The sequence below is a fragment of the Solanum verrucosum genome, unplaced genomic scaffold (genome assembly GCF_900185275.1).
Source record: "Solanum verrucosum unplaced genomic scaffold, falcon-dt-bn FXZP01000470.1, whole genome shotgun sequence".
Classification (NCBI taxonomy): domain Eukaryota; kingdom Viridiplantae; phylum Streptophyta; class Magnoliopsida; order Solanales; family Solanaceae; genus Solanum; species Solanum verrucosum.
Genome location: NW_026020508.1, coordinates 1 through 22,769, shown reverse-complemented (window position 1 = coordinate 22,769; position 22,769 = coordinate 1). Strand labels below are relative to the sequence as shown.

At 41.1% G+C, this 22,769-nt stretch overlaps 7 protein-coding genes across 7 annotated transcripts; all 7 read right to left on the bottom strand.

The window, feature by feature from the left end:
• Positions 1 to 2,196: 2,196 nt before the first annotated feature.
• On the bottom strand, positions 2,197 to 3,075 carry LOC125809572 (uncharacterized). Its single transcript, XM_049489156.1, has 2 exons — positions 2,719 to 3,075; positions 2,197 to 2,580 (listed from the first exon to the last, which is right to left on the bottom strand). The coding sequence occupies exons 1-2, from the start codon at positions 3,073 to 3,075 to the stop codon at positions 2,197 to 2,199; spliced, it is 741 nt and encodes a 246-aa protein (XP_049345113.1).
• Positions 3,076 to 5,450: 2,375 nt separating this feature from the next.
• LOC125809571 (uncharacterized) lies at positions 5,451 to 6,329 on the bottom strand. The gene is made up of 2 exons (XM_049489155.1): positions 5,973 to 6,329; positions 5,451 to 5,834 (listed from the first exon to the last, which is right to left on the bottom strand). Exons 1-2 carry the CDS (start codon positions 6,327 to 6,329, stop codon positions 5,451 to 5,453), a joined length of 741 nt encoding a protein of 246 aa, XP_049345112.1.
• Positions 6,330 to 8,704: 2,375 nt separating this feature from the next.
• Positions 8,705 to 9,583, bottom strand: LOC125809570 (uncharacterized). Its single transcript, XM_049489154.1, has 2 exons — positions 9,227 to 9,583; positions 8,705 to 9,088 (listed from the first exon to the last, which is right to left on the bottom strand). Exons 1-2 carry the CDS (start codon positions 9,581 to 9,583, stop codon positions 8,705 to 8,707), a joined length of 741 nt encoding a protein of 246 aa, XP_049345111.1.
• Positions 9,584 to 11,958: 2,375 nt separating this feature from the next.
• On the bottom strand, positions 11,959 to 12,837 carry LOC125809569 (uncharacterized). The gene is made up of 2 exons (XM_049489153.1): positions 12,481 to 12,837; positions 11,959 to 12,342 (listed from the first exon to the last, which is right to left on the bottom strand). The coding sequence occupies exons 1-2, from the start codon at positions 12,835 to 12,837 to the stop codon at positions 11,959 to 11,961; spliced, it is 741 nt and encodes a 246-aa protein (XP_049345110.1).
• A 2,375-nt stretch (positions 12,838 to 15,212) lies between these two features.
• On the bottom strand, positions 15,213 to 16,091 carry LOC125809568 (uncharacterized). Its single transcript, XM_049489152.1, has 2 exons — positions 15,735 to 16,091; positions 15,213 to 15,596 (listed from the first exon to the last, which is right to left on the bottom strand). The coding sequence occupies exons 1-2, from the start codon at positions 16,089 to 16,091 to the stop codon at positions 15,213 to 15,215; spliced, it is 741 nt and encodes a 246-aa protein (XP_049345109.1).
• Positions 16,092 to 18,465: 2,374 nt separating this feature from the next.
• On the bottom strand, positions 18,466 to 19,344 carry LOC125809566 (uncharacterized). The gene is made up of 2 exons (XM_049489151.1): positions 18,988 to 19,344; positions 18,466 to 18,849 (listed from the first exon to the last, which is right to left on the bottom strand). The coding sequence occupies exons 1-2, from the start codon at positions 19,342 to 19,344 to the stop codon at positions 18,466 to 18,468; spliced, it is 741 nt and encodes a 246-aa protein (XP_049345108.1).
• Positions 19,345 to 21,712: 2,368 nt separating this feature from the next.
• LOC125809565 (uncharacterized) lies at positions 21,713 to 22,591 on the bottom strand. The gene is made up of 2 exons (XM_049489150.1): positions 22,235 to 22,591; positions 21,713 to 22,096 (listed from the first exon to the last, which is right to left on the bottom strand). Exons 1-2 carry the CDS (start codon positions 22,589 to 22,591, stop codon positions 21,713 to 21,715), a joined length of 741 nt encoding a protein of 246 aa, XP_049345107.1.
• Positions 22,592 to 22,769: the final 178 nt, after the last annotated feature.

Below are 22,769 nucleotides of genomic sequence, written 5' to 3'. Positions count from 1 at the left end.
TGGGGAGGAACTCTCCCATCATCTATCTCCTCTTCCGCTCTCCTCCGATTAGCCCTCGTATTCATATCCTATAAACACAAGAGATGGATTATGAAAAGGACACTTATAGACCAAACTCTAAGGCACGACATCAAGAATAATGAAAGAAAGTGAAACTTCTATCATCCTATAGCCTCTCGCTCATAGATGTGTCGCGACTCACACCTATGAATACGACTCTGCTGGACGTGGCTTTCGAGACTTTGCACCTAAAAGTAACTTTAAAACCTTATGCTCTGATACCAAGTTTGTAACGACCCGAGAGCACCCCTTAGCCGTTACATGCATATTCAACCTCTCGGAGGTCTTATACAAGCCTTAGCATTCATTCATCGCATAGATAATAAAAATCAATAAGAATTTAAAACTTTTATTAAATAAAACCATAAGACTTCAAGAGTCATCAACATTTGAAAACAACAATACGCAAGCGGAACTACTAAGTCTCTTTAGCCAATCTTAGACAAGAACTTAAACGTACTAAGGGACACGGCCCTTTACAAATGAAATGAAACTTAAGTGTCTATTACAATGACTAAGAAACTTCTAAACATGGTCCTCGAATCTTGAGGACATAACAAAGACTTGGAAGAGTGAAGCAATCCAAGCAACTCCAAAGCACAATCTCCTCCTAATTACCACAACCTACACTTGTAGTAAAATAGAAGAAAGGGGTTAGTACAAAACACGTACTAAGAATGAGGATATGCAAAACATGCTAAAAAGGACATTTGTTTGGAAGTTACGCTTTCATGCCATTTTGATAAAATCTCATGAACATCAACTTAATAGGCACCATATAAGTCACAACCAACAATACAAAGTCATATGCTTCGCAATACATCATAAACATACATAACCCATTTACCTTTACCTTCTTGCCTTGGACCTCCACCTTAAGTAACCCTTAAGCAAATTCCTTTGTGCAATGTATGGGCAACGTCCCATACCATCTCACCCTGCTAAGGCACCACCTTAAGGTCACACAAAGTGCAGTTACCATGCATACCTCAACCTTCACCAATTAATCAGAGGCTCAACATTTGGGGGCTAAGCTTCCACAACTACGTGTGGAGCTACGCCCCCTTTTGACGGGGCGTCAATGGCCTGACGAGGCGTCACCCTGGGCGTCAAACAAGACCGCCAAACATACTGCCTAGGCAGCCTTTTATGCCAACGTTTGGGTCCTCTCCAAGGACCCTTAGGCTGGTCCTTGGGGAGTCGTACCCGGACGTTGGGACCCTAAACATGCCTATTAGGATAGTAGGGTCACCATCACTGATTTTAGACTTCATACGACACATAAAAACATGCAAGACACACTAGAACACACTAGCACGCAAACGACTAGTTTTCGAACGTCTCTTTGACGTTTGACTTCAAACTCAACTAAACTGACCTATAAACTCATTTTCAAACATTTATACAAGTTTATCAACTACTAACTAACACACATGTGAAGCTCCAATTATCCTATTTCATTTTGAGGGATGTTACAATATCCCCCACTTGGGAACATTCGTCCTCGAATGACACATTAACATTATAAAGTAAAGACTCTAGGACTAGCAGTCCACAACAAGCATGTAATATAATTACTACAGCACACATCAAGGAGGAAACATCAACTCGACATAAAAAAGCATTACAACAAGACTTTCATGCAATTCAAGGAAGTAGGAATAACATCTACCACTCAATATGCACAAAACTTTACCACTTCTCATTTCTTTGGAGGAATTTCCTTCTCCATAGCATATCATGCTCATTACAACATTTATAGGCTCCATACAATTTATCTCAAAATCTTATTCAAGATCACATCAAGGCATGATCAACTAGGCATCTCGTGGAGCAATTTAAACAATTCTTCATAAATTCATATAAATCATGAGGGACATAATCATGAAAACTTATTTATTTACTTAAACAAGAATTCAACTAAAATATGCACATCATAACGTGAATATGGAAACTCAATTCACATAAGACTCCAACATGCAACATGCTACTAAGAACTCTTTGTTTTCAAGCTTGAATTAGAATAGAAGGAAAAGATAAAGATATCAACAACCTTACTACTCCACTCATCATCCCCCACCCATCTAAGCTTATCATCAAACAACAAAGAAAATTGACTTACCTTCATTTGTTCCCTTATCCCTGTTTAGCTTGAAGCATATAGAAACGGTTCCTCTTAGGAGCATTTGGATCCGGGCCATCATGAGCAACTTGAATGGTCTCTTTCCCTTTTGCCTTAAGTGTAGGGCAATCTCTCATCGTATGACCCTTACTCCCACGTCCTAAGCGTCCATCCGTACCTGCAAGACACTTGCCCAAATGTTGCTTTCCACAAGTAGCACACCTAGGCCTCTCAAAAGTAGAACCACCTCCATTACCTCTTTGAGGTTTAGCGTTAGACACCCCATCATTGTTGACCATTGAAGAATCTTGGTTATAGAACCTCTTCTTAGACCTAGATTGGTTTTTATCATTCGGCCTAGCCCTCTTCATATCTCTATTCATCCTCCTAAGCTTTGTCTGCTCAAGTTGTTGAGCATAAACCATAAGCCTAGAGATATCCATATCATGATGGAGCATGGCCGTACGACACTCTTCTTACACTAAACCGGAAACCCCCATCACAAACTTATTCATTCTAGCCCTAAAATTTACTACCAAGGTAGGAGCATACTTAGAGAGTTGGGTAAACTTGAGAGAGTATTCCTTCACACTCATATTCCCTTGACGTAGGTTCATGAACTCAGCCAACTTTTGCTCCCTCAACTCCAAGGGCAAACACCTATCAATAAAGGCCGTCTTAAACACTCCCCAATCTATTGGGTCAGCCCCTATGGGTCTCTCATCCCTCCATTGCTCAAACCACACTTGAGCTACATCCTTGAGTTGGTAGGAAGCCAAGTCCGCCTTCTCCCTAGGAGTCACTCCCATTGCATCCAAATACCTAAACACCTCATCTATAAAGTTTTGTGGGTCCTCATCTACCTTAGAACCATAGAAGGTAGGAAGGTTCATCCTTGTGAAATCCCTCAACCTTGAGGCCACGGTACTCTCAATAGCATTCACCCTAGGCCTCACATCTCTATTTTATTGTGTAGTCATGGAGCAGGCCAGCCTCTCTAATCTCCCCATTAGTCATATCCGGGGGAGCATTCTCTTGCCCACCTAAAGGAGCTTGGTCGACTCGCACTCCTTGGGGAGGAACTCTCCCATCATCTATCTCCTCTTCCGCTCTCCTCCGATTAGCCCTCGTATTCATATCCTATAAACACAAGAGATGGATTATGAAAAGGACACTTATAGACCAAACTCTAAGGCACGACATCAAGAATAATGAAAGAAAGTGAAACTTCTATCATCCTATAGCCTCTCGCTCATAGATGTGTCGCGACTCACACCTATGAATACGACTCTGCTGGACGTGGCTTTCGAGACTTTGCACCTAAAAGTAACTTTAAAACCTTATGCTCTGATACCAAGTTTGTAACGACCCGAGAGCACCCCTTAGCCGTTACATGCATATTCAACCTCTCGGAGGTCTTATACAAGCCTTAGCATTCATTCATCGCATAGATAATAAAAATCAATAAGAATTTAAAACTTTTATTAAATAAAACCATAAGACTTCAAGAGTCATCAACATTTGAAAACAACAATACGCAAGCGGAACTACTAAGTCTCTTTAGCCAATCTTAGACAAGAACTTAAACGTACTAAGGGACACGGCCCTTTACAAATGAAATGAAACTTAAGTGTCTATTACAATGACTAAGAAACTTCTAAACATGGTCCTCGAATCTTGAGGACATAACAAAGACTTGGAAGAGTGAAGCAATCCAAGCAACTCCAAAGCACAATCTCCTCCTAATTACCACAACCTACACTTGTAGTAAAATAGAAGAAAGGGGTTAGTACAAAACACGTACTAAGAATGAGGATATGCAAAACATGCTAAAAAGGACATTTGTTTGGAAGTTACGCTTTCATGCCATTTTGATAAAATCTCATGAACATCAACTTAATAGGCACCATATAAGTCACAACCAACAATACAAAGTCATATGCTTCGCAATACATCATAAACATACATAACCCATTTACCTTTACCTTCTTGCCTTGGACCTCCACCTTAAGTAACCCTTAAGCAAATTCCTTTGTGCAATGTATGGGCAACGTCCCATACCATCTCACCCTGCTAAGGCACCACCTTAAGGTCACACAAAGTGCAGTTACCATGCATACCTCAACCTTCACCAATTAATCAGAGGCTCAACATTTGGGGGCTAAGCTTCCACAACTACGTGTGGAGCTACGCCCCCTTTTGACGGGGCGTCAATGGCCTGACGAGGCGTCACCCTGGGCGTCAAACAAGACCGCCAAACATACTGCCTAGGCAGCCTTTTATGCCAACGTTTGGGTCCTCTCCAAGGACCCTTAGGCTGGTCCTTGGGGAGTCGTACCCGGACGTTGGGACCCTAAACATGCCTATTAGGATAGTAGGGTCACCATCACTGATTTTAGACTTCATACGACACATAAAAACATGCAAGACACACTAGAACACACTAGCACGCAAACGACTAGTTTTCGAACGTCTCTTTGACGTTTGACTTCAAACTCAACTAAACTGACCTATAAACTCATTTTCAAACATTTATACAAGTTTATCAACTACTAACTAACACACATGTGAAGCTCCAATTATCCTATTTCATTTTGAGGGATGTTACAATATCCCCCACTTGGGAACATTCGTCCTCGAATGACACATTAACATTATAAAGTAAAGACTCTAGGACTAGCAGTCCACAACAAGCATGTAATATAATTACTACAGCACACATCAAGGAGGAAACATCAACTCGACATAAAAAAGCATTACAACAAGACTTTCATGCAATTCAAGGAAGTAGGAATAACATCTACCACTCAATATGCACAAAACTTTACCACTTCTCATTTCTTTGGAGGAATTTCCTTCTCCATAGCATATCATGCTCATTACAACATTTATAGGCTCCATACAATTTATCTCAAAATCTTATTCAAGATCACATCAAGGCATGATCAACTAGGCATCTCGTGGAGCAATTTAAACAATTCTTCATAAATTCATATAAATCATGAGGGACATAATCATGAAAACTTATTTATTTACTTAAACAAGAATTCAACTAAAATATGCACATCATAACGTGAATATGGAAACTCAATTCACATAAGACTCCAACATGCAACATGCTACTAAGAACTCTTTGTTTTCAAGCTTGAATTAGAATAGAAGGAAAAGATAAAGATATCAACAACCTTACTACTCCACTCATCATCCCCCACCCATCTAAGCTTATCATCAAACAACAAAGAAAATTGACTTACCTTCATTTGTTCCCTTATCCCTGTTTAGCTTGAAGCATATAGAAACGGTTCCTCTTAGGAGCATTTGGATCCGGGCCATCATGAGCAACTTGAATGGTCTCTTTCCCTTTTGCCTTAAGTGTAGGGCAATCTCTCATCGTATGACCCTTACTCCCACGTCCTAAGCGTCCATCCGTACCTGCAAGACACTTGCCCAAATGTTGCTTTCCACAAGTAGCACACCTAGGCCTCTCAAAAGTAGAACCACCTCCATTACCTCTTTGAGGTTTAGCGTTAGACACCCCATCATTGTTGACCATTGAAGAATCTTGGTTATAGAACCTCTTCTTAGACCTAGATTGGTTTTTATCATTCGGCCTAGCCCTCTTCATATCTCTATTCATCCTCCTAAGCTTTGTCTGCTCAAGTTGTTGAGCATAAACCATAAGCCTAGAGATATCCATATCATGATGGAGCATGGCCGTACGACACTCTTCTTACACTAAACCGGAAACCCCCATCACAAACTTATTCATTCTAGCCCTAAAATTTACTACCAAGGTAGGAGCATACTTAGAGAGTTGGGTAAACTTGAGAGAGTATTCCTTCACACTCATATTCCCTTGACGTAGGTTCATGAACTCAGCCAACTTTTGCTCCCTCAACTCCAAGGGCAAACACCTATCAATAAAGGCCGTCTTAAACACTCCCCAATCTATTGGGTCAGCCCCTATGGGTCTCTCATCCCTCCATTGCTCAAACCACACTTGAGCTACATCCTTGAGTTGGTAGGAAGCCAAGTCCGCCTTCTCCCTAGGAGTCACTCCCATTGCATCCAAATACCTAAACACCTCATCTATAAAGTTTTGTGGGTCCTCATCTACCTTAGAACCATAGAAGGTAGGAAGGTTCATCCTTGTGAAATCCCTCAACCTTGAGGCCACGGTACTCTCAATAGCATTCACCCTAGGCCTCACATCTCTATTTTATTGTGTAGTCATGGAGCAGGCCAGCCTCTCTAATCTCCCCATTAGTCATATCCGGGGGAGCATTCTCTTGCCCACCTAAAGGAGCTTGGTCGACTCGCACTCCTTGGGGAGGAACTCTCCCATCATCTATCTCCTCTTCCGCTCTCCTCCGATTAGCCCTCGTATTCATATCCTATAAACACAAGAGATGGATTATGAAAAGGACACTTATAGACCAAACTCTAAGGCACGACATCAAGAATAATGAAAGAAAGTGAAACTTCTATCATCCTATAGCCTCTCGCTCATAGATGTGTCGCGACTCACACCTATGAATACGACTCTGCTGGACGTGGCTTTCGAGACTTTGCACCTAAAAGTAACTTTAAAACCTTATGCTCTGATACCAAGTTTGTAACGACCCGAGAGCACCCCTTAGCCGTTACATGCATATTCAACCTCTCGGAGGTCTTATACAAGCCTTAGCATTCATTCATCGCATAGATAATAAAAATCAATAAGAATTTAAAACTTTTATTAAATAAAACCATAAGACTTCAAGAGTCATCAACATTTGAAAACAACAATACGCAAGCGGAACTACTAAGTCTCTTTAGCCAATCTTAGACAAGAACTTAAACGTACTAAGGGACACGGCCCTTTACAAATGAAATGAAACTTAAGTGTCTATTACAATGACTAAGAAACTTCTAAACATGGTCCTCGAATCTTGAGGACATAACAAAGACTTGGAAGAGTGAAGCAATCCAAGCAACTCCAAAGCACAATCTCCTCCTAATTACCACAACCTACACTTGTAGTAAAATAGAAGAAAGGGGTTAGTACAAAACACGTACTAAGAATGAGGATATGCAAAACATGCTAAAAAGGACATTTGTTTGGAAGTTACGCTTTCATGCCATTTTGATAAAATCTCATGAACATCAACTTAATAGGCACCATATAAGTCACAACCAACAATACAAAGTCATATGCTTCGCAATACATCATAAACATACATAACCCATTTACCTTTACCTTCTTGCCTTGGACCTCCACCTTAAGTAACCCTTAAGCAAATTCCTTTGTGCAATGTATGGGCAACGTCCCATACCATCTCACCCTGCTAAGGCACCACCTTAAGGTCACACAAAGTGCAGTTACCATGCATACCTCAACCTTCACCAATTAATCAGAGGCTCAACATTTGGGGGCTAAGCTTCCACAACTACGTGTGGAGCTACGCCCCCTTTTGACGGGGCGTCAATGGCCTGACGAGGCGTCACCCTGGGCGTCAAACAAGACCGCCAAACATACTGCCTAGGCAGCCTTTTATGCCAACGTTTGGGTCCTCTCCAAGGACCCTTAGGCTGGTCCTTGGGGAGTCGTACCCGGACGTTGGGACCCTAAACATGCCTATTAGGATAGTAGGGTCACCATCACTGATTTTAGACTTCATACGACACATAAAAACATGCAAGACACACTAGAACACACTAGCACGCAAACGACTAGTTTTCGAACGTCTCTTTGACGTTTGACTTCAAACTCAACTAAACTGACCTATAAACTCATTTTCAAACATTTATACAAGTTTATCAACTACTAACTAACACACATGTGAAGCTCCAATTATCCTATTTCATTTTGAGGGATGTTACAATATCCCCCACTTGGGAACATTCGTCCTCGAATGACACATTAACATTATAAAGTAAAGACTCTAGGACTAGCAGTCCACAACAAGCATGTAATATAATTACTACAGCACACATCAAGGAGGAAACATCAACTCGACATAAAAAAGCATTACAACAAGACTTTCATGCAATTCAAGGAAGTAGGAATAACATCTACCACTCAATATGCACAAAACTTTACCACTTCTCATTTCTTTGGAGGAATTTCCTTCTCCATAGCATATCATGCTCATTACAACATTTATAGGCTCCATACAATTTATCTCAAAATCTTATTCAAGATCACATCAAGGCATGATCAACTAGGCATCTCGTGGAGCAATTTAAACAATTCTTCATAAATTCATATAAATCATGAGGGACATAATCATGAAAACTTATTTATTTACTTAAACAAGAATTCAACTAAAATATGCACATCATAACGTGAATATGGAAACTCAATTCACATAAGACTCCAACATGCAACATGCTACTAAGAACTCTTTGTTTTCAAGCTTGAATTAGAATAGAAGGAAAAGATAAAGATATCAACAACCTTACTACTCCACTCATCATCCCCCACCCATCTAAGCTTATCATCAAACAACAAAGAAAATTGACTTACCTTCATTTGTTCCCTTATCCCTGTTTAGCTTGAAGCATATAGAAACGGTTCCTCTTAGGAGCATTTGGATCCGGGCCATCATGAGCAACTTGAATGGTCTCTTTCCCTTTTGCCTTAAGTGTAGGGCAATCTCTCATCGTATGACCCTTACTCCCACGTCCTAAGCGTCCATCCGTACCTGCAAGACACTTGCCCAAATGTTGCTTTCCACAAGTAGCACACCTAGGCCTCTCAAAAGTAGAACCACCTCCATTACCTCTTTGAGGTTTAGCGTTAGACACCCCATCATTGTTGACCATTGAAGAATCTTGGTTATAGAACCTCTTCTTAGACCTAGATTGGTTTTTATCATTCGGCCTAGCCCTCTTCATATCTCTATTCATCCTCCTAAGCTTTGTCTGCTCAAGTTGTTGAGCATAAACCATAAGCCTAGAGATATCCATATCATGATGGAGCATGGCCGTACGACACTCTTCTTACACTAAACCGGAAACCCCCATCACAAACTTATTCATTCTAGCCCTAAAATTTACTACCAAGGTAGGAGCATACTTAGAGAGTTGGGTAAACTTGAGAGAGTATTCCTTCACACTCATATTCCCTTGACGTAGGTTCATGAACTCAGCCAACTTTTGCTCCCTCAACTCCAAGGGCAAACACCTATCAATAAAGGCCGTCTTAAACACTCCCCAATCTATTGGGTCAGCCCCTATGGGTCTCTCATCCCTCCATTGCTCAAACCACACTTGAGCTACATCCTTGAGTTGGTAGGAAGCCAAGTCCGCCTTCTCCCTAGGAGTCACTCCCATTGCATCCAAATACCTAAACACCTCATCTATAAAGTTTTGTGGGTCCTCATCTACCTTAGAACCATAGAAGGTAGGAAGGTTCATCCTTGTGAAATCCCTCAACCTTGAGGCCACGGTACTCTCAATAGCATTCACCCTAGGCCTCACATCTCTATTTTATTGTGTAGTCATGGAGCAGGCCAGCCTCTCTAATCTCCCCATTAGTCATATCCGGGGGAGCATTCTCTTGCCCACCTAAAGGAGCTTGGTCGACTCGCACTCCTTGGGGAGGAACTCTCCCATCATCTATCTCCTCTTCCGCTCTCCTCCGATTAGCCCTCGTATTCATATCCTATAAACACAAGAGATGGATTATGAAAAGGACACTTATAGACCAAACTCTAAGGCACGACATCAAGAATAATGAAAGAAAGTGAAACTTCTATCATCCTATAGCCTCTCGCTCATAGATGTGTCGCGACTCACACCTATGAATACGACTCTGCTGGACGTGGCTTTCGAGACTTTGCACCTAAAAGTAACTTTAAAACCTTATGCTCTGATACCAAGTTTGTAACGACCCGAGAGCACCCCTTAGCCGTTACATGCATATTCAACCTCTCGGAGGTCTTATACAAGCCTTAGCATTCATTCATCGCATAGATAATAAAAATCAATAAGAATTTAAAACTTTTATTAAATAAAACCATAAGACTTCAAGAGTCATCAACATTTGAAAACAACAATACGCAAGCGGAACTACTAAGTCTCTTTAGCCAATCTTAGACAAGAACTTAAACGTACTAAGGGACACGGCCCTTTACAAATGAAATGAAACTTAAGTGTCTATTACAATGACTAAGAAACTTCTAAACATGGTCCTCGAATCTTGAGGACATAACAAAGACTTGGAAGAGTGAAGCAATCCAAGCAACTCCAAAGCACAATCTCCTCCTAATTACCACAACCTACACTTGTAGTAAAATAGAAGAAAGGGGTTAGTACAAAACACGTACTAAGAATGAGGATATGCAAAACATGCTAAAAAGGACATTTGTTTGGAAGTTACGCTTTCATGCCATTTTGATAAAATCTCATGAACATCAACTTAATAGGCACCATATAAGTCACAACCAACAATACAAAGTCATATGCTTCGCAATACATCATAAACATACATAACCCATTTACCTTTACCTTCTTGCCTTGGACCTCCACCTTAAGTAACCCTTAAGCAAATTCCTTTGTGCAATGTATGGGCAACGTCCCATACCATCTCACCCTGCTAAGGCACCACCTTAAGGTCACACAAAGTGCAGTTACCATGCATACCTCAACCTTCACCAATTAATCAGAGGCTCAACATTTGGGGGCTAAGCTTCCACAACTACGTGTGGAGCTACGCCCCCTTTTGACGGGGCGTCAATGGCCTGACGAGGCGTCACCCTGGGCGTCAAACAAGACCGCCAAACATACTGCCTAGGCAGCCTTTTATGCCAACGTTTGGGTCCTCTCCAAGGACCCTTAGGCTGGTCCTTGGGGAGTCGTACCCGGACGTTGGGACCCTAAACATGCCTATTAGGATAGTAGGGTCACCATCACTGATTTTAGACTTCATACGACACATAAAAACATGCAAGACACACTAGAACACACTAGCACGCAAACGACTAGTTTTCGAACGTCTCTTTGACGTTTGACTTCAAACTCAACTAAACTGACCTATAAACTCATTTTCAAACATTTATACAAGTTTATCAACTACTAACTAACACACATGTGAAGCTCCAATTATCCTATTTCATTTTGAGGGATGTTACAATATCCCCCACTTGGGAACATTCGTCCTCGAATGACACATTAACATTATAAAGTAAAGACTCTAGGACTAGCAGTCCACAACAAGCATGTAATATAATTACTACAGCACACATCAAGGAGGAAACATCAACTCGACATAAAAAAGCATTACAACAAGACTTTCATGCAATTCAAGGAAGTAGGAATAACATCTACCACTCAATATGCACAAAACTTTACCACTTCTCATTTCTTTGGAGGAATTTCCTTCTCCATAGCATATCATGCTCATTACAACATTTATAGGCTCCATACAATTTATCTCAAAATCTTATTCAAGATCACATCAAGGCATGATCAACTAGGCATCTCGTGGAGCAATTTAAACAATTCTTCATAAATTCATATAAATCATGAGGGACATAATCATGAAAACTTATTTATTTACTTAAACAAGAATTCAACTAAAATATGCACATCATAACGTGAATATGGAAACTCAATTCACATAAGACTCCAACATGCAACATGCTACTAAGAACTCTTTGTTTTCAAGCTTGAATTAGAATAGAAGGAAAAGATAAAGATATCAACAACCTTACTACTCCACTCATCATCCCCCACCCATCTAAGCTTATCATCAAACAACAAAGAAAATTGACTTACCTTCATTTGTTCCCTTATCCCTGTTTAGCTTGAAGCATATAGAAACGGTTCCTCTTAGGAGCATTTGGATCCGGGCCATCATGAGCAACTTGAATGGTCTCTTTCCCTTTTGCCTTAAGTGTAGGGCAATCTCTCATCGTATGACCCTTACTCCCACGTCCTAAGCGTCCATCCGTACCTGCAAGACACTTGCCCAAATGTTGCTTTCCACAAGTAGCACACCTAGGCCTCTCAAAAGTAGAACCACCTCCATTACCTCTTTGAGGTTTAGCGTTAGACACCCCATCATTGTTGACCATTGAAGAATCTTGGTTATAGAACCTCTTCTTAGACCTAGATTGGTTTTTATCATTCGGCCTAGCCCTCTTCATATCTCTATTCATCCTCCTAAGCTTTGTCTGCTCAAGTTGTTGAGCATAAACCATAAGCCTAGAGATATCCATATCATGATGGAGCATGGCCGTACGACACTCTTCTTACACTAAACCGGAAACCCCCATCACAAACTTATTCATTCTAGCCCTAAAATTTACTACCAAGGTAGGAGCATACTTAGAGAGTTGGGTAAACTTGAGAGAGTATTCCTTCACACTCATATTCCCTTGACGTAGGTTCATGAACTCAGCCAACTTTTGCTCCCTCAACTCCAAGGGCAAACACCTATCAATAAAGGCCGTCTTAAACACTCCCCAATCTATTGGGTCAGCCCCTATGGGTCTCTCATCCCTCCATTGCTCAAACCACACTTGAGCTACATCCTTGAGTTGGTAGGAAGCCAAGTCCGCCTTCTCCCTAGGAGTCACTCCCATTGCATCCAAATACCTAAACACCTCATCTATAAAGTTTTGTGGGTCCTCATCTACCTTAGAACCATAGAAGGTAGGAAGGTTCATCCTTGTGAAATCCCTCAACCTTGAGGCCACGGTACTCTCAATAGCATTCACCCTAGGCCTCACATCTCTATTTTATTGTGTAGTCATGGAGCAGGCCAGCCTCTCTAATCTCCCCATTAGTCATATCCGGGGGAGCATTCTCTTGCCCACCTAAAGGAGCTTGGTCGACTCGCACTCCTTGGGGAGGAACTCTCCCATCATCTATCTCCTCTTCCGCTCTCCTCCGATTAGCCCTCGTATTCATATCCTATAAACACAAGAGATGGATTATGAAAAGGACACTTATAGACCAAACTCTAAGGCACGACATCAAGAATAATGAAAGAAAGTGAAACTTCTATCATCCTATAGCCTCTCGCTCATAGATGTGTCGCGACTCACACCTATGAATACGACTCTGCTGGACGTGGCTTTCGAGACTTTGCACCTAAAAGTAACTTTAAAACCTTATGCTCTGATACCAAGTTTGTAACGACCCGAGAGCACCCCTTAGCCGTTACATGCATATTCAACCTCTCGGAGGTCTTATACAAGCCTTAGCATTCATTCATCGCATAGATAATAAAAATCAATAAGAATTTAAAACTTTTATTAAATAAAACCATAAGACTTCAAGAGTCATCAACATTTGAAAACAACAATACGCAAGCGGAACTACTAAGTCTCTTTAGCCAATCTTAGACAAGAACTTAAACGTACTAAGGGACACGGCCCTTTACAAATGAAATGAAACTTAAGTGTCTATTACAATGACTAAGAAACTTCTAAACATGGTCCTCGAATCTTGAGGACATAACAAAGACTTGGAAGAGTGAAGCAATCCAAGCAACTCCAAAGCACAATCTCCTCCTAATTACCACAACCTACACTTGTAGTAAAATAGAAGAAAGGGGTTAGTACAAAACACGTACTAAGAATGAGGATATGCAAAACATGCTAAAAAGGACATTTGTTTGGAAGTTACGCTTTCATGCCATTTTGATAAAATCTCATGAACATCAACTTAATAGGCACCATATAAGTCACAACCAACAATACAAAGTCATATGCTTCGCAATACATCATAAACATACATAACCCATTTACCTTTACCTTCTTGCCTTGGACCTCCACCTTAAGTAACCCTTAAGCAAATTCCTTTGTGCAATGTATGGGCAACGTCCCATACCATCTCACCCTGCTAAGGCACCACCTTAAGGTCACACAAAGTGCAGTTACCATGCATACCTCAACCTTCACCAATTAATCAGAGGCTCAACATTTGGGGGCTAAGCTTCCACAACTACGTGTGGAGCTACGCCCCCTTTTGACGGGGCGTCAATGGCCTGACGAGGCGTCACCCTGGGCGTCAAACAAGACCGCCAAACATACTGCCTAGGCAGCCTTTTATGCCAACGTTTGGGTCCTCTCCAAGGACCCTTAGGCTGGTCCTTGGGGAGTCGTACCCGGACGTTGGGACCCTAAACATGCCTATTAGGATAGTAGGGTCACCATCACTGATTTTAGACTTCATACGACACATAAAAACATGCAAGACACACTAGAACACACTAGCACGCAAACGACTAGTTTTCGAACGTCTCTTTGACGTTTGACTTCAAACTCAACTAAACTGACCTATAAACTCATTTTCAAACATTTATACAAGTTTATCAACTACTAACTAACACACATGTGAAGCTCCAATTATCCTATTTCATTTTGAGGGATGTTACAATATCCCCCACTTGGGAACATTCGTCCTCGAATGACACATTAACATTATAAAGTAAAGACTCTAGGACTAGCAGTCCACAACAAGCATGTAATATAATTACTACAGCACACATCAAGGAGGAAACATCAACTCGACATAAAAAAGCATTACAACAAGACTTTCATGCAATTCAAGGAAGTAGGAATAACATCTACCACTCAATATGCACAAAACTTTACCACTTCTCATTTCTTTGGAGGAATTTCCTTCTCCATAGCATATCATGCTCATTACAACATTTATAGGCTCCATACAATTTATCTCAAAATCTTATTCAAGATCACATCAAGGCATGATCAACTAGGCATCTCGTGGAGCAATTTAAACAATTCTTCATAAATTCATATAAATCATGAGGGACATAATCATGAAAACTTATTTATTTACTTAAACAAGAATTCAACTAAAATATGCACATCATAACGTGAATATGGAAACTCAATTCACATAAGACTCCAACATGCAACATGCTACTAAGAACTCTTTGTTTTCAAGCTTGAATTAGAATAGAAGGAAAAGATAAAGATATCAACAACCTTACTACTCCACTCATCATCCCCCACCCATCTAAGCTTATCATCAAACAACAAAGAAAATTGACTTACCTTCATTTGTTCCCTTATCCCTGTTTAGCTTGAAGCATATAGAAACGGTTCCTCTTAGGAGCATTTGGATCCGGGCCATCATGAGCAACTTGAATGGTCTCTTTCCCTTTTGCCTTAAGTGTAGGGCAATCTCTCATCGTATGACCCTTACTCCCACGTCCTAAGCGTCCATCCGTACCTGCAAGACACTTGCCCAAATGTTGCTTTCCACAAGTAGCACACCTAGGCCTCTCAAAAGTAGAACCACCTCCATTACCTCTTTGAGGTTTAGCGTTAGACACCCCATCATTGTTGACCATTGAAGAATCTTGGTTATAGAACCTCTTCTTAGACCTAGATTGGTTTTTATCATTCGGCCTAGCCCTCTTCATATCTCTATTCATCCTCCTAAGCTTTGTCTGCTCAAGTTGTTGAGCATAAACCATAAGCCTAGAGATATCCATATCATGATGGAGCATGGCCGTACGACACTCTTCTTACACTAAACCGGAAACCCCCATCACAAACTTATTCATTCTAGCCCTAAAATTTACTACCAAGGTAGGAGCATACTTAGAGAGTTGGGTAAACTTGAGAGAGTATTCCTTCACACTCATATTCCCTTGACGTAGGTTCATGAACTCAGCCAACTTTTGCTCCCTCAACTCCAAGGGCAAACACCTATCAATAAAGGCCGTCTTAAACACTCCCCAATCTATTGGGTCAGCCCCTATGGGTCTCTCATCCCTCCATTGCTCAAACCACACTTGAGCTACATCCTTGAGTTGGTAGGAAGCCAAGTCCGCCTTCTCCCTAGGAGTCACTCCCATTGCATCCAAATACCTAAACACCTCATCTATAAAGTTTTGTGGGTCCTCATCTACCTTAGAACCATAGAAGGTAGGAAGGTTCATCCTTGTGAAATCCCTCAACCTTGAGGCCACGGTACTCTCAATAGCATTCACCCTAGGCCTCACATCTCTATTTTATTGTGTAGTCATGGAGCAGGCCAGCCTCTCTAATCTCCCCATTAGTCATATCCGGGGGAGCATTCTCTTGCCCACCTAAAGGAGCTTGGTCGACTCGCACTCCTTGGGGAGGAACTCTCCCATCATCTATCTCCTCTTCCGCTCTCCTCCGATTAGCCCTCGTATTCATATCCTATAAACACAAGAGATGGATTATGAAAAGGACACTTATAGACCAAACTCTAAGGCACGACATCAAGAATAATGAAAGAAAGTGAAACTTCTATCATCCTATAGCTCTCGCTCATAGATGTGTCGCGACTCACACCTATGAATACGACTCTGCTGGACGTGGCTTTCGAGACTTTGCACCTAAAAGTAACTTTAAAACCTTATGCTCTGATACCAAGTTTGTAACGACCCGAGAGCACCCCTTAGCCGTTACATGCATATTCAACCTCTCGGAGGTCTTATACAAGCCTTAGCATTCATTCATCGCATAGATAATAAAAATCAATAAGAATTTAAAACTTTTATTAAATAAAACCATAAGACTTCAAGAGTCATCAACATTTGAAAACAACAATACGCAAGCGGAACTACTAAGTCTCTTTAGCCAATCTTAGACAAGAACTTAAACGTACTAAGGGACACGGCCCTTTACAAATGAAATGAAACTTAAGTGTCTATTACAATGACTAAGAAACTTCTAAACATGGTCCTCGAATCTTGAGGACATAACAAAGACTTGGAAGAGTGAAGCAATCCAAGCAACTCCAAAGCACAATCTCCTCCTAATTACCACAACCTACACTTGTAGTAAAATAGAAGAAAGGGGTTAGTACAAAACACGTACTAAGAATGAGGATATGCAAAACATGCTAAAAAGGACATTTGTTTGGAAGTTACGCTTTCATGCCATTTTGATAAAATCTCATGAACATCAACTTAATAGGCACCATATAAGTCACAACCAACAATACAAAGTCATATGCTTCGCAATACATCATAAACATACATAACCCATTTACCTTTACCTTCTTGCCTTGGACCTCCACCTTAAGTAACCCTTAAGCAAATTCCTTTGTGCAATGTATGGGCAACGTCCCATACCATCTCACCCTGCTAAGGCACCACCTTAAGGTCACACAAAGTGCAGTTACCATGCATACCTCAACCTTCACCAATTAATCAGAGGCTCAACATTTGGGGGCTAAGCTTCCACAACTACGTGTGGAGCTACGCCCCCTTTTGACGGGGCGTCAATGGCCTGACGAGGCGTCACCCTGGGCGTCAAACAAGACCGCCAAACATACTGCCTAGGCAGCCTTTTATGCCAACGTTTGGGTCCTCTCCAAGGACCCTTAGGCTGGTCCTTGGGGAGTCGTACCCGGACGTTGGGACCCTAAACATGCCTATTAGGATAGTAGGGTCACCATCACTGATTTTAGACTTCATACGACACATAAAAACATGCAAGACACACTAGAACACACTAGCACGCAAACGACTAGTTTTCGAACGTCTCTTTGACGTTTGACTTCAAACTCAACTAAACTGACCTATAAACTCATTTTCAAACATTTATACAAGTTTATCAACTACTAACTAACACACATGTGAAGCTCCAATTATCCTATTTCATTTTGAGGGATGTTACAATATCCCCCACTTGGGAACATTCGTCCTCGAATGACACATTAACATTATAAAGTAAAGACTCTAGGACTAGCAGTCCACAACAAGCATGTAATATAATTACTACAGCACACATCAAGGAGGAAACATCAACTCGACATAAAAAAGCATTACAACAAGACTTTCATGCAATTCAAGGAAGTAGGAATAACATCTACCACTCAATATGCACAAAACTTTACCACTTCTCATTTCTTTGGAGGAATTTCCTTCTCCATAGCATATCATGCTCATTACAACATTTATAGGCTCCATACAATTTATCTCAAAATCTTATTCAAGATCACATCAAGGCATGATCAACTAGGCATCTCGTGGAGCAATTTAAACAATTCTTCATAAATTCATATAAATCATGAGGGACATAATCATGAAAACTTATTTATTTACTTAAACAAGAATTCAACTAAAATATGCACATCATAACGTGAATATGGAAACTCAATTCACATAAGACTCCAACATGCAACATGCTACTAAGAACTCTTTGTTTTCAAGCTTGAATTAGAATAGAAGGAAAAGATAAAGATATCAACAACCTTACTACTCCACTCATCATCCCCCACCCATCTAAGCTTATCATCAAACAACAAAGAAAATTGACTTACCTTCATTTGTTCCCTTATCCCTGTTTAGCTTGAAGCATATAGAAACGGTTCCTCTTAGGAGCATTTGGATCCGGGCCATCATGAGCAACTTGAATGGTCTCTTTCCCTTTTGCCTTAAGTGTAGGGCAATCTCTCATCGTATGACCCTTACTCCCACGTCCTAAGCGTCCATCCGTACCTGCAAGACACTTGCCCAAATGTTGCTTTCCACAAGTAGCACACCTAGGCCTCTCAAAAGTAGAACCACCTCCATTACCTCTTTGAGGTTTAGCGTTAGACACCCCATCATTGTTGACCATTGAAGAATCTTGGTTATAGAACCTCTTCTTAGACCTAGATTGGTTTTTATCATTCGGCCTAGCCCTCTTCATATCTCTATTCATCCTCCTAAGCTTTGTCTGCTCAAGTTGTTGAGCATAAACCATAAGCCTAGAGATATCCATATCATGATGGAGCATGGCCGTACGACACTCTTCTTACACTAAACCGGAAACCCCCATCACAAACTTATTCATTCTAGCCCTAAAATTTACTACCAAGGTAGGAGCATACTTAGAGAGTTGGGTAAACTTGAGAGAGTATTCCTTCACACTCATATTCCCTTGACGTAGGTTCATGAACTCAGCCAACTTTTGCTCCCTCAACTCCAAGGGCAAACACCTATCAATAAAGGCCGTCTTAAACACTCCCCAATCTATTGGGTCAGCCCCTATGGGTCTCTCATCCCTCCATTGCTCAAACCACACTTGAGCTACATCCTTGAGTTGGTAGGAAGCCAAGTCCGCCTTCTCCCTAGGAGTCACTCCCATTGCATCCAAATACCTAAACACCTCATCTATAAAGTTTTGTGGGTCCTCATCTACCTTAGAACCATAGAAGGTAGGAAGGTTCATCCTTGTGAAATCCCTCAACCTTGAGGCCACGGTACTCTCAATAGCATTCACCCTAGGCCTCACATCTCTATTTTATTGTGTAGTCATGGAGCAGGCCAGCCTCTCTAATCTCCCCATTAGTCATATCCGGGGGAGCATTCTCTTGCCCACCTAAAGGAGCTTGGTCGACTCGCACTCCTTGGGGAGGAACTCTCCCATCATCTATCTCCTCTTCCGCTCTCCTCCGATTAGCCCTCGTATTCATATCCTATAAACACAAGAGATGGATTATGAAAAGGACACTTATAGACCAAACTCTAAGGCACGACATCAAGAATAATGAAAGAAAGTGAAACTTCTATCCTATCCTCGCTCATAGATGTGTCGCGACTCACACCTATGAATACGACTCTGCTGGACGTGGCTTTCGAGACTTTGCACCTAAAAGTAACTTTAAAACCTTATGCTCTGATACCAAGTTTGTAACGACCCGAGAGCACCCCTTAGCCGTTACATGCATATTCAACCTCTCGGAGGTCTTATACAAGCCTTAGCATTCATTCATCGCATAGATAATAAAAATCAATAAGAATTTAAAACTTTTATTAAATAAAACCATAAGACTTCAAGAGTCATCAACATTTGAAAACAACAATACGCAAGCGGAACTACTAAGTCTCTTTAGCCAATCTTAGACAAGAACTTAAACGTACTAAGGGACACGGCCCTTTACAAATGAAATGAAACTTAAGTGTCTATTACAATGACTAAGAAACTTCTAAACATAGTCCTCGAATCTTGAGGACATAACAAAGACTTGGAAGAGTGAAGCAATCCAAGCAACTCCAAAGCACAATCTCCTCCTAATTACCACAACCTACACTTGTAGTAAAATAGAAGAAAGGGGTTAGTACAAAACACGTACTAAGAATGAGGATATGCAAAACATGCTAAAAAGGACATTTGTTTGGAAGTTACGCTTTCATGCCATTTTGATAAAATCTCATGAACATCAACTTAATAGGCACCATATAAGTCACAACCAACAATACAAAGTCATATGCTTCGCAATACATCATAAACATACATAACCCATTTACCTTTACCTTCTTGCCTTGGACCTCCACCTTAAGTAACCCTTAAGCAAATTCCTTTGTGCAATGTATGGGCAACGTCCCATACCATCTCACCCTGCTAAGGCACCACCTTAAGGTCACACAAAGTGCAGTTACCATGCATACCTCAACCTTCACCAATTAATCAGAGGCTCAACATTTGGGGGCTAAGCTTCCACAACTACGTGTGGAGCTACGCCCCCTTTTGACGGGGCGTCAATGGCCTGACGAGGCGTCACCCTGGGCGTCAAACAAGACCGCCAAACATACTGCCTAGGCAGCCTTTTATGCCAACGTTTGGGTCCTCTCCAAGGACCCTTAGGCTGGTCCTTGGGGAGTCGTACCCGGACGTTGGGACCCTAAACATGCCTATTAGGATAGTAGGGTCACCATCACTGATTTTAGACTTCATACGACACATAAAAACATGCAAGACACACTAGAACACACTAGCACGCAAACGACTAGTTTTCGAACGTCTCTTTGACGTTTGACTTCAAACTCAACTAAACTGACCTATAAACTCATTTTCAAACATTTATACAAGTTTATCAACTACTAACTAACACACATGTGAAGCTCCAATTATCCTATTTCATTTTGAGGGATGTTACAATATCCCCCACTTGGGAACATTCGTCCTCGAATGACACATTAACATTATAAAGTAAAGACTCTAGGACTAGCAGTCCACAACAAGCATGTAATATAATTACTACAGCACACATCAAGGAGGAAACATCAACTCGACATAAAAAAGCATTACAACAAGACTTTCATGCAATTCAAGGAAGTAGGAATAACATCTACCACTCAATATGCACAAAACTTTACCACTTCTCATTTCTTTGGAGGAATTTCCTTCTCCATAGCATATCATGCTCATTACAACATTTATAGGCTCCATACAATTTATCTCAAAATCTTATTCAAGATCACATCAAGGCATGATCAACTAGGCATCTCGTGGAGCAATTTAAACAATTCTTCATAAATTCATATAAATCATGAGGGACATAATCATGAAAACTTATTTATTTACTTAAACAAGAATTCAACTAAAATATGCACATCATAACGTGAATATGGAAACTCAATTCACATAAGACTCCAACATGCAACATGCTACTAAGAACTCTTTGTTTTCAAGCTTGAATTAGAATAGAAGGAAAAGATAAAGATATCAACAACCTTACTACTCCACTCATCATCCCCCACCCATCTAAGCTTATCATCAAACAACAAAGAAAATTGACTTACCTTCATTTGTTCCCTTATCCCTGTTTAGCTTGAAGCATATAGAAACGGTTCCTCTTAGGAGCATTTGGATCCGGGCCATCATGAGCAACTTGAATGGTCTCTTTCCCTTTTGCCTTAAGTGTAGGGCAATCTCTCATCGTATGACCCTTACTCCCACGTCCTAAGCGTCCATCCGTACCTGCAAGACACTTGCCCAAATGTTGCTTTCCACAAGTAGCACACCTAGGCCTCTCAAAAGTAGAACCACCTCCATTACCTCTTTGAGGTTTAGCGTTAGACACCCCATCATTGTTGACCATTGAAGAATCTTGGTTATAGAACCTCTTCTTAGACCTAGATTGGTTTTTATCATTCGGCCTAGCCCTCTTCATATCTCTATTCATCCTCCTAAGCTTTGTCTGCTCAAGTTGTTGAGCATAAACCATAAGCCTAGAGATATCCATATCATGATGGAGCATGGCCGTACGACACTCTTCTTACACTAAACCGGAAACCCCCATCACAAACTTATTCATTCTAGCCCTAAAATTTACTACCAAGGTAGGAGCATACTTAGAGAGTTGGGTAAACTTGAGAGAGTATTCCTTCACACTCATATTCCCTTGACGTAGGTTCATGAACTCAGCCAACTTTTGCTCCCTCAACTCCAAGGGCAAACACCTATCAATAAAGGCCGTCTTAAACACTCCCCAATCTATTGGGTCAGCCCCTATGGGTCTCTCATCCCTCCATTGCTCAAACCACACTTGAGCTACATCCTTGAGTTGGTAGGAAGCCAAGTCCGCCTTCTCCCTAGGAGTCACTCCCATTGCATCCAAATACCTAAACACCTCATCTATAAAGTTTTGTGGGTCCTCATCTACCTTAGAACCATAGAAGGTAGGAAGGTTCATCCTTGTGAAATCCCTCAACCTTGAGGCCACGGTACTCTCAATAGCATTCACCCTAGGCCTCACATCTCTATTTTATTGTGTAGTCATGGAGCAGGCCAGCCTCTCTAATCTCCCCATTAGTCATATCCGGGGGAGCATTCTCTTGCCCACCTAAAGGAGCTTGGTCGACTCGCACTCC